The sequence below is a fragment of the Tachyglossus aculeatus genome, chromosome 1 (assembly GCF_015852505.1).
Source record: "Tachyglossus aculeatus isolate mTacAcu1 chromosome 1, mTacAcu1.pri, whole genome shotgun sequence".
NCBI lineage: Eukaryota > Metazoa > Chordata > Mammalia > Monotremata > Tachyglossidae > Tachyglossus > Tachyglossus aculeatus.
The window spans coordinates 63,705,653-63,718,483 of NC_052066.1; the positions used below are offsets into that span (position 1 = coordinate 63,705,653).

General features: G+C 45.2%; 1 protein-coding gene and 1 non-coding gene across 2 annotated transcripts in view; one reads left to right on the forward strand and one right to left on the reverse strand.

Moving 5' to 3' along the window:
• Window positions 1-2,268: 2,268 nt before the first annotated feature.
• LOC119938711 lies at window positions 2,269-2,406 on the reverse strand. The gene has a single exon (XR_005454493.1). It is a non-coding gene; the product is annotated as a small nucleolar RNA SNORA7 (small nucleolar RNA).
• Window positions 2,407-12,352: 9,946 nt separating this feature from the next.
• The window catches only part of LRRC31 (leucine rich repeat containing 31), a 51,196-nt gene continuing 50,717 nt past the window's right edge, over window positions 12,353-12,831 (forward strand). Inside the window, exon 1 of the mRNA XM_038749156.1 lies at window positions 12,353-12,714. Coding sequence (XP_038605084.1) covers window positions 12,516-12,714 — 199 coding nt within the window. The 5' untranslated portion in view covers window positions 12,353-12,515. The remainder of the gene's footprint in view (window positions 12,715-12,831) is intronic.

Genomic DNA, 12,831 nt, shown 5'->3' on the forward strand with positions numbered 1-12,831 from the left:
TGACTGTGTCCAACTCGATTTGCTTGTAACCACCCCAGTGCTTAGTACAGTGCCTGGCATATAGTAAGTGCTTAATAAATACCTCAGTTATTATTATTATTAGAACCCATGCCCAGGCCTGAGCTCTGTCTTCTAAGCCACGATACCCAGTGTCTTAACGGGGGTTTGGTAGACAGAATCATGGCCCATTGTTTGGGTAGGGATTTTCTCTGTTGCTGAATTGTACTTCCCAAGTGCTTAGTACAGTGCTGTGCACACAGTAAGCGCTCAATAAATACAATTGAATGAATGAATGAATGGCAAAAGGCTCATTTGTGGTTTCTGTTTGAGACTGGGATCGGAATTCCTTGTTCAAACAGGGGTGCAGTCGTCCTGCGTTAGTGTTCTTTCTAGATTACTTTGTTCTCTAAGAGCCTAAAATACAGTTACCTGGTGGTTTGGTGGCTATTTGGTGATTTGGGACCAAATCACCACACAGTAAGCGCTCAATAAATACGATTGATTGACTGAAATGCATATTTGTATCGATGGATGTGAAGAAATATATGAAAATGAATAGAAACAGTTCAGATTGCAGTTAAAACTATGGAGTTTGGATCAGTGAGGGTCAGTGTCTTGTCTTTTGCTGTCGAGTCATGTCCGATCCATAGCGACGCCATGGACACATCTCTCCCGGAACGCCCCGCTCTCCATCTGCAATCATTCTGGTAGTGGCTTCATAGAGTTTTCTTGGTAAAAATACAGAAGTGGTTGATCATTGCCGATTCCACGCAATAAACTCGAGTCTCCGACCTCGACTCTCTTCCGTGCCGCTGCTGTCCAGTGCGGGTGGGTCAGAGTGGCTCAGTGGGAAGAGCATGGAAGCACGGACCTGGGAGTAAGAGGATCTGGGTTCTAATTTGAATCCCCTAAACTTGTCTGCTGTGTGATAATAATATTAATAATTATAGTATTTGTTAAATGCTTACTATGTGCCAGGCACTGTACAAAGCACTGGGGTGGATACAAGCAAACCGGGTTGGACACAGTCCCTGTCCCATGTGAGGTTCACAGTTTCAATCCCCATTTTACAGATGAGGAAAGCGAGGCCCAGGGAAGTGGAGTTTCTTGCCCAAGGTCACACAGCAGACAAGTGGCAGAGCAGGGATTAGAACCCATGACCTTCTAACTCCCACTCCCATGCTCTAGCCACTATGCCATGCATTTAGCTTTTCTGTACCCAAGTTTCCTCACCTGTAAAATGGAGATTCAATACACATTTTCCCTCCTACTTAGACTGTGAGCCCCATGTGGAGAAGGAACTGTGACTGACCTGATTAACATGAATATACCCCAGGTTTAGAATGGTGTTCTGCACGTATCCCTAATCTATTTTAATATTTCTCTTCTCCTGCCAACTGTAAACTCCTTGTGGGCAGGGATCCCATCTACCAACTCTGTTGTACTTTCCCAAGCCACTGAGTACAGTGCTCTGTATACAGTAAGCTTCTAGACTGTGAGCCCGCTGTTGGGTAGGTACCGTCTCTATGTGTTGCAAACTTGTACTTCCCAAGCGCTTAGTACAGTGCTCTGCACACAGTAAGCGCTCAATAAATACGATTGATGATGATGATGATGAATGAATAAATACGATTGAATGAATGAATGAATAAGCGCTCAATAAATACCATTGATTGAATTATTATCATTATTATTAATGCTATTATTATATTCTTGAAGAGTTCCTTGGCAATCACCTCTCCACTCTTCAAGAATCTTCAACAGCATCCCATTTGCTTTCACATTAAGCAAAAACGCCTTGAGATGAGCTTCAAGGTCTCCTCCCACTACACATCTTATATATCAACTCTCTTCACCAGCTACTCCCAAACTCTCTCTCTTTGCTTCTTCCCAGCTAATTGTACCTTGCTTTTGATGGCATTAAATGAGTGCTCAGTAAATGTGACAACTACTACTATTACTATAACTGTTACTGTTATTGCTGGTATTATTACTGTTACTATTACTACCGCTATTACTACTGCTATTTCTACTATTACTAGACTTGTCTTATGCCGTCAAGTGGTCTCTGACCCACAGCGATGCCACGGACACATCTCTCCCAGAATGCCTCACCACTGTCTGCATATCATTCCGGTAGTGTACCCATAGGGTTTTCTTGGTAAAAATATGGAAGTGGTTTACCGTTGCTTCCTTCCATGCAGTAAACTTGAATCTCCACCCTCGACTCTCTCCCGGCCCGCTGTTGCCCAGCACGGGTGAGTTTTGACTAGTAGCAGATTGCTTTCCACTCGCTAGCCACTACCCAAACTAGGAATGGAATGGACAGGCCTCTGCTTGACTCTCCCTCCGGTAGTCGAAACTGGTAGAGGACTGGAAACTCTCCAGGTGCGACCCTGAGAAGGGCTATTACTAATACTGCAACTATTAATCAATCAATCAATCAGTCAATCAACTGTATTCATTGAGTGCTTACTGTGTGCCGAGCACTGTACTAAGCGCTTGGGAAGTACAAATTGGCAACATATAGAGATGGTCCCTACCCAACAGTGGGCTCACAGTCTAGAAGGGGGAGACAGAGAACAAAACAAAACATATTAACAAAATAAAATAAATAGAATAGATATGCATAAGTAAAATAAACAAATAAATAGAGTAATAAATATGTACAAACATATATACATATATACAGGTGCTGTGGGGAAGGGAAGGAGGTAAGGCAGGGGATGGAGGGGGGAGGAGGGGGACAGGAAGGAGGGGGCTCAGTCTGGGAAGGCCTCCTGGAGGAGGTGAGCTCTCAGTAGGGTCTTGAAGGGAAGAAGAGAGCTAGCTTGGCGGATGGGCAGAGGGAGGGCATTCTAGGCCCGGGGGAGGACGCGGGCCGGGGGTCGACGGCGGGACAGGCGAGAAGGAGGCACGGTGAGGAGATTAGCAGCAGAGGAGCAGAGGGTGCGGGCTGGGCTGGAGAAGGAGAGAAGGGAGGTGAGGTAGGAGGGGGCGAGGGGATGGACAGCCTTGAAGCCCAGGGTGAGGAGTTTCTGCCTGATGCGCAGGTTGATTGGTAGCCACTGAGATTTTTGAGGAGGGGAGTAATATGTCCAGAGTGTTTCTGGACAAAGACAATCTGGGCAGTGGCATGAAGTGTGGATTGAAGTGGGGAGAGACAAGAGGATGGGGGATCGGAGAGGAGGCTGATACAGTAGTCCAGATGGGATAGGATGAGAGCTTGAACGAGCAGGGTAGTGGTTTGGATGGAGAGGAAAGAGCAGATCTTGGCAATGTTGCGGAGCTGAGACCGGCAGGTTTTGGTGATGACTTGGATGTGAGGGGTGAATGAGAGAGCGGAGTCGAGGTTGACATCAAGGCTGCGGGCTTGTGAGACGGGAAGGATGGTAGTGCCGTCAAAAGTGATGGGAAAGTCAGGGGGAGGGCAGGGTTTGGGAGGGAAGACAAGGAGTTCAGTCTTGGATATGTTGAGTTTTAGGTGGCGGGCAGACATCCAGATGGAGATGTCCTGAAGGCAGGAGGAGATGCGAGCCTGGAGGGAGGCGGAGAGAGCAGGGGCAGAGATGTAGATTTGGGTGTCATCAGCATAGAGATGATAGTTGAAGCCGTGGGAGTGAATGAGGTCACCAAGGGAGTGAGTGTAGAACTATTACTAGTTCTACTACACCCAGGAAGAAATGAGAGAATACAGAGGAAGAGAGAGATACGTGGTTCAGAGGGAGATTTATGATTCCTTGACTGGGAGCTGGTAATTGAAGCCATGGGAGTGGATGACTACCAAAAGGGATGAGTGTAGATTAAAAAGATTATGTTTTGAAAATTATAACCTTGTCTTATTCCACCCTCTTCTCCTTATCCACATCACTTGAGAATATCCCAGACTGTGTGACCTAAAGGAAATCATAGCCAATGTCTTGTCTTGCTTTATGCTATCGAGTCATCTCTGACCCATAGCGATGCCATGGACACATTTCTCCCAGAACGCCCCACCTCCATCTAAAATCGTTCTGGTAGTGGATCCATACAGTTTTCTTGGTAAAAATATGGATGCGGTTTATCATTGCCTCCTTACGCACTGTCAACTTGAGTCTCCGCCCTCGACTTTCTCCCATTCTGCTGCTGCCCAGCATGGGGGAGTCTTGACTTGTAGCAGATTGCCTTCCACTAGCTAGCCCCTGGCCGAGCTAGGAATGGAATGCGTAGGCCTCTGCTTGACTCTCTCTCCCGCAGTTGAGACCGGTGGAGTACTGGAAACCCTCTAAATGCAACCCTGAGAGGGGCTAGCCAATGTAGTTTTTGTAAAATTTGGGGTTTCAAGTTGTGTCTGATTATATATCATAACCTTAGATGGCATACTAGCGGTAGGCGGAGGAAGAGGAGTAGTATTAGTAGTCGTAATTTATATTTACTGAGCACTCACCAAAATTAGTTGGCTTTTTTTTAGGCTCCAGAATTCAAATCTATCCACTGAATTTCCAGATGGGATTGTTTCTGATCAGTGTTGACATTCCTAAGGTTTGCAAAGGCAAAGGGCATCAAACAAATTCCCACGGGTGTTCCAGCTGCCTTTCTCCTGGGGAAGATGAACAGCAGAGGATTCCTGGAAACTCAAACCAATGGGGCTATTTGTCAGTGGAGTTGGAAATAATAACCAAGTCTGGGCTCCAGACCACAGTTCAAAGGGGCAAGAAAATGAATTGCTCCCCAAGGCTTGTGAGGGGGAAAAAAAAAGAAATGTTTCCAGTGTGACCCAGTGATGTTTACAAATTCTAAATTCAGGACAGAACAGCCTATGATCTCTGCTCCAGGGAAATCACTCTAGGCCAGGGGGAGTTACATATACGGTCCATGCAAGACCTGCCACGGTAAGATGGATGTATAGCACACGTGAGAACCACTGGACTAAAATGCATGCATGATCTATGCCAAATCTGCCAGTGTGAGATGCATGCACAACCCATGCAAGAACTGCCAGCGTAAAATGCATGCAAGACCCATGGGAGAACTGCAGCTGTCATAAAAACAGGGAGATGATGAAGAAAAACAGCAAATGCACAGTTGCTTGAAGTTGGGCAGTACAAGTCCACCGTGACATCAGGAAAATCTCAATGAGGGAGTGCCTGGGTGGCCAGATGAAGGTCACATTTAGCTCCGAGTGGCTTCTTGCTTCCTCAGTTCTCAGAAGCAGGAAGGGGATGCAATGGCTTCAGCCGGGCGGAAGTAGAGGAAATTCTGCTCTAAACCTTTCCCCTGCTTCTCCTCTCTCTCAGTTGTTCAATACCTAAAATTTTTAAGGCCTTTAGAGCATAGCCCTGGGAGTCAGAGGACCTGGGTTGATGGCTTCAACTATCATCTCTATGCTGATGACACCCAAATCTACATCTCTGTCCCTGCTCTCTCCCCCTCCCTCCAGGCTCGCATCTCCTCCTGCCTTCAGGACATCTCCATCTGGATGTCTGTCCGCCACCTAAAATTCAACATGTCCAAGACTGAACTCCTTGTCTTCCCTTCCAAACCCTGCCCTCTCCCAGACTTTCCCATTACTGTTGAGGGCACTACCATCCTTCCCGTCTCACAAGCCCACAACCTTGGGGTCATCCTCGACTCCGCTCTCTCGTTCACCCCTCACATCCAAGCCGTCACCAAAACCTGCCGGTCTCACCTCCGCAACATTGCCAAGATCTGCCCTTTCCTCTCCATCCAAACTGCTACCCTGCTCGTTCAAGCTCTCATCCTATCCTGTCTGGACTACTGTATCAGCCTTCTCTCCGATCTCCCATCCTCCTGTCTCTCCCCACTTCAATCCAGACTTCACGCCGCTGCCCAGATTGTCTTTGTCCAGAAACGCTCTGGGCATGTTACTCCCCTCCTCAAAAATCTCCAGTGGCTACCAATCAATCTGCTCATCAGGCAGAAACTCCTTACCCTCGGCTTCAGGGCTGTCCATCCCCTCGCCCCCTCCTACTTCACCTCCCTTCTCTCCTTCTCAGCCCAGCCTGCACCCTCCACTCCTCTGCCACCGCTAACCTCCTCACTGGGCCTCATTCTCGCTTGTCCTGCCGTTGACCCCCGGCCCACGTCCTCCCCCTGGCCTGGAATGCCCTCCCTCTGCCCATCCGCCAAGCTAGCTCTCTTCCTCCCTTCAAGGCCCTACTGAGAGCTCACCTCCTCCAGGAGGCCTTCCCAGACTGAGCCCCCTCCTTCCTCTCCCCCTCTCCCTCCTCTTCATCTCCCCCGTCTTACCTCGTTCCCTTCCCCACAGCACCTGTATATATGTATATATGTTTGTATGTATTTATTACTCTATTTATTTATTCATTTTACTTGCACATATCTATTCTATTTATTTTATTTTGTTAATATGTTTTGTTTTGTTCTCTGTCTCCCCCTTCTAGACTGTGAGCCCACTGTTGGGTACAGACTGTCTCTATATGTTGCCAACTTGTACTTCCCAAGCACTTAGTACAGTGCTCTGCACACAGTAAGCACTCAATAAATACAATTGATTGATTGATTGGGTTCTAATCCCGGCTCTTCCACTGGCCCACTGTGGGACCTTGGGCAATTTATTTGACATATCTGTGCCTCCATTAACTCATCTGTAAAATGGGGATTAATAACTGTTCTCCCTCCTACTAAGTTTGTGAGACAGGGATTGTGTTCAAACTGATTATCTTCTATCTACCCCAGCGCTTCATACAGTGCTTGTAACATGGTGAGTTAACAAATGTCACAATGATGATGATTAGCAATAGTAATAATAAACACTGAAGTTTATTTAACATGAAAGTGTATTTAATGTGAAAAATCAAATTTCAATCTGATTCCTGCCCACAAAGGACTCACAATCTAGGCACAGGAAGAAGGAAACGTACAAATAGGGCAAAAATCCAGTCAGCAATAGAACAGATTAAAAATACATTTGAGGAATATGAGTGTTAAAAAAGGGAAACAGCATGGCCTAGTGGCAACAGCATGGGTTTCCACTTCACTCCACTTAGGCAGTCACTTCACTTCTCTGTGCCTCAGTTACCTCATCTGTAAAATGGGGATGAAGACTGTGAACCCCATGTGGGACAGGGACTGTGTCAACCTGATTAGCTTGCATAATAATGATGGCATTTATTAAGCGCTTACTATGTGCAAAGCACTGTTCTAAGCGCTGGGGAGGTTACAAGGTGATTAGGTTGTCCCACGGGGGGCTCACAGTCTTCATCCCCATTTTCCAGATGAGGGAACTGAGGCCCAGAGAAGTGAAGTGACTTGCCCAATGTCACACAGCTGACAAGTGGTGGAGCCGGGATTTGAACCCATGACCTCTGACTCCAAAGCCCGGGCTCTTTCCACTGAGCCACGCAATCAATCAATCAATCAATCAATCATATTTATTGAGCGCTTACTATGTGCAGAGCACTGTACTAAGCGCTTGGGAAGTACAAATTGGCGACATATAGAGACAGTCCCTACCCAACATTGGGCTCACAGTCTAAAAGCACTTAACAAATACCATTATTATTATTGTTAATAATAATAATAAACTAAATAAGTTAAACACTTCTTAGGGCACAGCTTCCTCACTGATCCGGCCCAGTGGTCCTGCATCACAAACTTCCCAATTTTCTAAAAGCCCTGAACAAATTCCTGCCCTTCCTCCTCTGCTCCTGCTGTGATGGAGTAGGGATGGGGGCTGAGTGAGGGTGGTCCGGCCCTTAGTTCACCCCCGCTCCTGGGAGATTTCCCCAGTGATGCTATGACAGCTAGTCTGGCCGCGGCCTAAAATGTGCCGTGAGATGGGCATATTTGAAACAAGTCTTAAAAACTGATAAAATTCCGGCCTGAGAAAAGTTAGGAGAAAATGACTTAAATGAGAGGACTAACTTGAACTAACTTTAAGGGAAAAGGGAATTTCTTTTTCCCACCCAAATTTCAAAAATTTCAAAAATTCAAGGGAGCAGCGTGGCTTAGTGGAAAGAGCCTGGGCTTTGGAGTCAGAGGTCATGGGTTCAAATCCCAGCTCCGCCAATGGTTAGCTGTGTGACTTTGGGCAAGTCACTTAACTTCTCTGGGCCTCAGTTACCTCATCTGTAAAATGGGGATTAAGACCGTGAACCCCCCGTGGGACAACCTGATCACCTTGTAACCTCCCCAGCACTTAAAACAGTGCTTTGCACATAGTAAGCGCTTAATAAATGCCACTAAAAAAAATTCACCTGTGCAACTATACTATTTTCCACATAAGTGTAAGCCCATTGTGGGCAGGGATCCTGCCTATCAACTCTGTTGTATTGTACTTTCCCAAGGGCTTAGTACAGTGCTGTGCACACAGTAAGCATTCAATAAATTCTGCTGATAGATTGCTGCGGTTCTAAGGCGTGTTCTTTATCCACTTTATATATTCACAGCATTTTCTTCTCCTCTGTTCTTTCATTCTTGCCTTTACCCTCTCTGAACCTTCTTTTCTATCTCTTTTTAAGCAGCGTGGCTCAGTGGAAAGAGCCCGGGCTTTGGAGTCAGAGGTCATGGGTTCAAATCCCAGCTCCGCCAATTGTCAGCTGTGTGACTTTGGGCAAGTCACTTCACTTCTCTGGGCCTCAGTTAACTCATCTGTAAAATGGGGATGAAGACTGCAAGCCCCCCATGGGACAACCTGATCACCTTGTATCCTCCCCAGAGCTTAGAACAGTGCTTTGTACATAGTAAGTGCTTAATAAATGCCATTATTATTATTATTATTATTATCTCTTCTTCTCTTTAAACTCTACCTACATGGCTTTAGCTTTCCTTCACCCACCTCCTCATGCTTTTTCTTGATTCCTGCAGGAATAATAATAATAATAATAATAATAATAATAATAATAATAATGATAGTGACATTTACTATGTGCCTGGCACTGATCTAAATGCTGGGGTAGATACAAGTAAATCAGGTGAGACACAGCTCCTGTCCCACATAGGGCTCACAGTCTTAATCTCCATTTTTCAAATGAGGTAACTGAGGTACAGGGAAGTGAAGTGACTTGACTAAGGTCACACAGCAGAGTCAGAAGGACCTGGGTTCTAATCCCAGCTTTTCCACTTGCCTGCTGGTGACTTTGGACAAGTCACTTCACTCCTCTGTGCCTTGGTTACCTCATCTGTAAAATGGGGAATAAGACTGTGTCCAACCTGATTAGTTTGTATCTACAGCATTTACTGCCTGGCATGTAATAAGCGCTAAACAAATACTATTAAAATACTTGTTCTGGACTCATTGTGTTCACCTCCCAGTTCCATATAAATCAGTAGTATTTACTGAGCGCTTACTGGGTGCAGAGCACTGTACTAAGTGCTTAATGAACTCTACTGCCATCTGAAGCCACAGAACTAGGCAGCAGAAGTCACTGAGCAGGGAAAATAATTAACAGTAATGATAACAATAATAATAGCAACTGTTAACCACTTATAATAATAATAATAATTGCATTCACTGTATGCAAAGCACTGTTCTAAGTGCTGGGGAGGTTACAAGGTGATCATGTTGTCCCACAGGGAGTTCCCAGTCTTAATCCCCATTTTACAGATGAGGTAACTGAGACATAGAGAAGTTAAGTGACTTCCCCAAAGTCACACAACTGACAATTGGCAGAGCTGGAATTTGAACCCACGACCTTTGACTCCAAAGCCCGGGCTGTTTCCACTGAGCCACACTGCTTCTCTAATGTGCCAAGGACCATGCTAAGTGCTGAGGCAGTATAGTAATAGTATAGTTTTTAATAGTATAATAAAATGAGATCGGACTCAGTCTCTGCCCCACACGGGATTCACAGTCTAAGGGGAAAGGAGAATAAAGATTTAATTGCCATTTTCCAAATGAAGGAATGAAAGCACAGAGAATTAATGAATGAATGATGCTATTTGTTAAGCGCATACTATGTGTTAAGCACTAGTGAAGTGGCTTCTCCCTCCTACATAAGCTGTGAGTACCATGTGGGACCTGATTATCTTGTATCCACCCCAGTAAATAGCACGTAAAAGTGCTTAACAAATACCGCAATCATTATTATCATTATTTATCTTTACTTGTAAGTGGCAAAGATAGGATCCAAGTTCTTCAGCTCCCCCTCTGTGCTCTGCCCATTAGGCAATACTGTTTTCTAAGGGTGGGAGGCTCAAAGCTTAAAATTTAAAATTTGGCATGCAAGTTTGTATCAGTGTTGGACGGGGGAACAAGCCAGTCGAAAACCCATCTTCCCGGAATAAATCTGGATGAATGGCAATTTAGGCTCTGTCATCTTTTGATATCTCTGTGATGTCCATGGGATATCTAGCCCAACTGCTTAATAAAACAGTTTTAGGGATGGGGGTGGTGGTCATACACGGATGGAAAAGAATGAAGAAAGCCTATTTGTGGTCTATTTTAATGTGATATGACTGATTAGGGTGTCAACTTTTCAAAAGTTGGCATCATGTTTTCATTCATGTCTAGACTGTGAGCTCCTTGTGGACAGGAAAGGTGTCTACCAACTCTACTGTATTAAACCTGATTTGCTTGTATCCACCCCAGTGCTCAGTACAGTGCCTGGCACAGAGTATATGCTTAGAGAAGCAGTGTGGCTTAGTGGAAAGAGGCCGGGTTTGGGAGTCACAGGTTGTGGGTTTTAATCCTGGCTCCTCCACTTGTCAGCTGTGGGACTTTGGGCAAGTCACTTCACTTCTCTGGGCCTCAGTTAACCTCATCTCTAAAATGGGGATTAAGATTGTGAGCCCCACGTGGGACAACCTGATTACCTTCTATCTACCCCAGCCACTTAGAACAATGCTTGGCACATAGTAAGTGCTTAACAAATACTATTGCTATTATTGTTATTATTAATAATAATAATAACAAATGCTATTATTATTATTATTGCTATTCTCTCTCAAGCACTTAGTACAGTGCTAAGCTCATAGTAAGCACTCGTTAATAATAATAATGATAATAATAGTAATGACAATGGAATTTAAGTTCTTACTATGTGCCAAGCACTGTCCTAAGCACAGGGATACATACAAGGTAATCAGGTTGTCCCTCATGGAGCTCACAGTTCTTAATCCCCATTTTACAGATGAGGTAACTGAGGCCCAGAGAAGTGGAGTGACTTGCCCATGGTCACACAGCAGACATGTGGAGGAGCCGGAATTAGAATCCACACCCTCTGACTCCAAAACCTGGGCTCTTGCCACTAGGCCAAGCTGCTTCTCTAATAATAATAATGACGGTATTTATTAAATGCTTACTATGTGCCAAGCACTGGTCTAAGCATGGGGGTATATACAAGGTATTCAGGTCATCCCACGTGGGGCTCACAGTCTTAATCCCCATTTCCCAGATGAGGCAACTGAGGCACAGAGGAGTGAAGTGACTTGCCCAAGGGCACCCCGCAGACAAGTGGCGGAGCCGGGATTAGAACCCACGTCCTCTGACTCTCAAGCCCAGACTCCTGCCACTAAAAGCCACGCTGCATTAAATGCCACTGATTGACTGATCAATTGATGTGATGTTCTTGCCTAAGGGAGGGTTTAATTAATTTCCCTCTAGAATGGTCACTTGTTACAGGTTGGACACAGTCCCTGTCCCACTCGGGGCTCACAGTCTTAATCCCCATTTCACAGATGAGGGAAACGAGGCCCAGAGAAGTGAAGTGACTTGCCCAAGGTCACACAGCAGACACATGACAGAGCTGGGATTAGAACCCACGTCCTTCTGACTCACAAGCCCATGCTGTATCCATTGGGTCAAACAAGTGCTTAGTACAGGGACCATCTGATTACCTTGTATCTACCCCAGCGTGGCTCAGTGGAACGGACTTTGGAGTCAGAGGTCAGGGATTCAAATCCCAGCTCTGCCAATTGCCAGCTGTGTGACTTTGGGCAAGTCACTTAACTTCTCTGGGCCTCAGTTACCTCATCTGTAAAATGGGGATTAAGACTGTGAGCCCCTTGTGGGACAACCTGATCACCTTGTAACCTCCCCAGCGCTTAGAACAGTGCTTTGTACATAGTAAGCACTTAATAAATGCCATTATTATTATTATTATCCCAGTGCTTAGAACAGTATTTGGCACATATTAAGTGCTTAACAAATACCAACATTTTATTATTATTATTATTATTATTACAGTGCTCTGCACACAGTAAGCACCCAACAAATGCCACTGATTGATTGATTGATTGATTAGTGACTCCTGCTCCACACTAGGAAAGAAAAAGTGAGTTTGCTTTTAAATTTTCTTCTGCACAGCTGCGTCACCTGATCCTGCATTACAGCTCTCTTGTTTGACTTTGGACAATAAGGAAGAAATTGTCAAGGTGGCGGCCAGAAGCTTTTTGTGCTCAAATACAGTACTTTTCTCTGGGAGGTTGGCAGCTGCTGCTTTGTAAATGCCTTTCTGCCTCTGTCTCTGTTTATTTTTTAAATTTCTTTTCTCAGATACCAAATCAAGTGCTGGTGGGAAACCAGAAGCTGCAACCTTAAGAAAGTCTCCTGAATCATGAAACAGAGTCAGAGGAAAAAATCCTCCAAAGAGAGGGAAAAACCTCGGCCCTCGTTTGTCGCCAAGTTATTCAGAGGACGAAAAGAAGAAGCGAAAGCTGAAACCGGCGGCGTCAGTGAGGGAATCGAGCTGGGAGGAACAGATGATTCCCCGCCAGATGTTCAGACTGCCGGAGGACAGACCACCCCTGAGACAGGTGACCCCTCGCTGATCTTCTCTGCAACTATTTAAAAATGTGTTTTATTATTATTATTATTGTTATTAATGATCATGCTACTATTTGTTAAGTGCTTACTGTGCATGAGAACTCTTC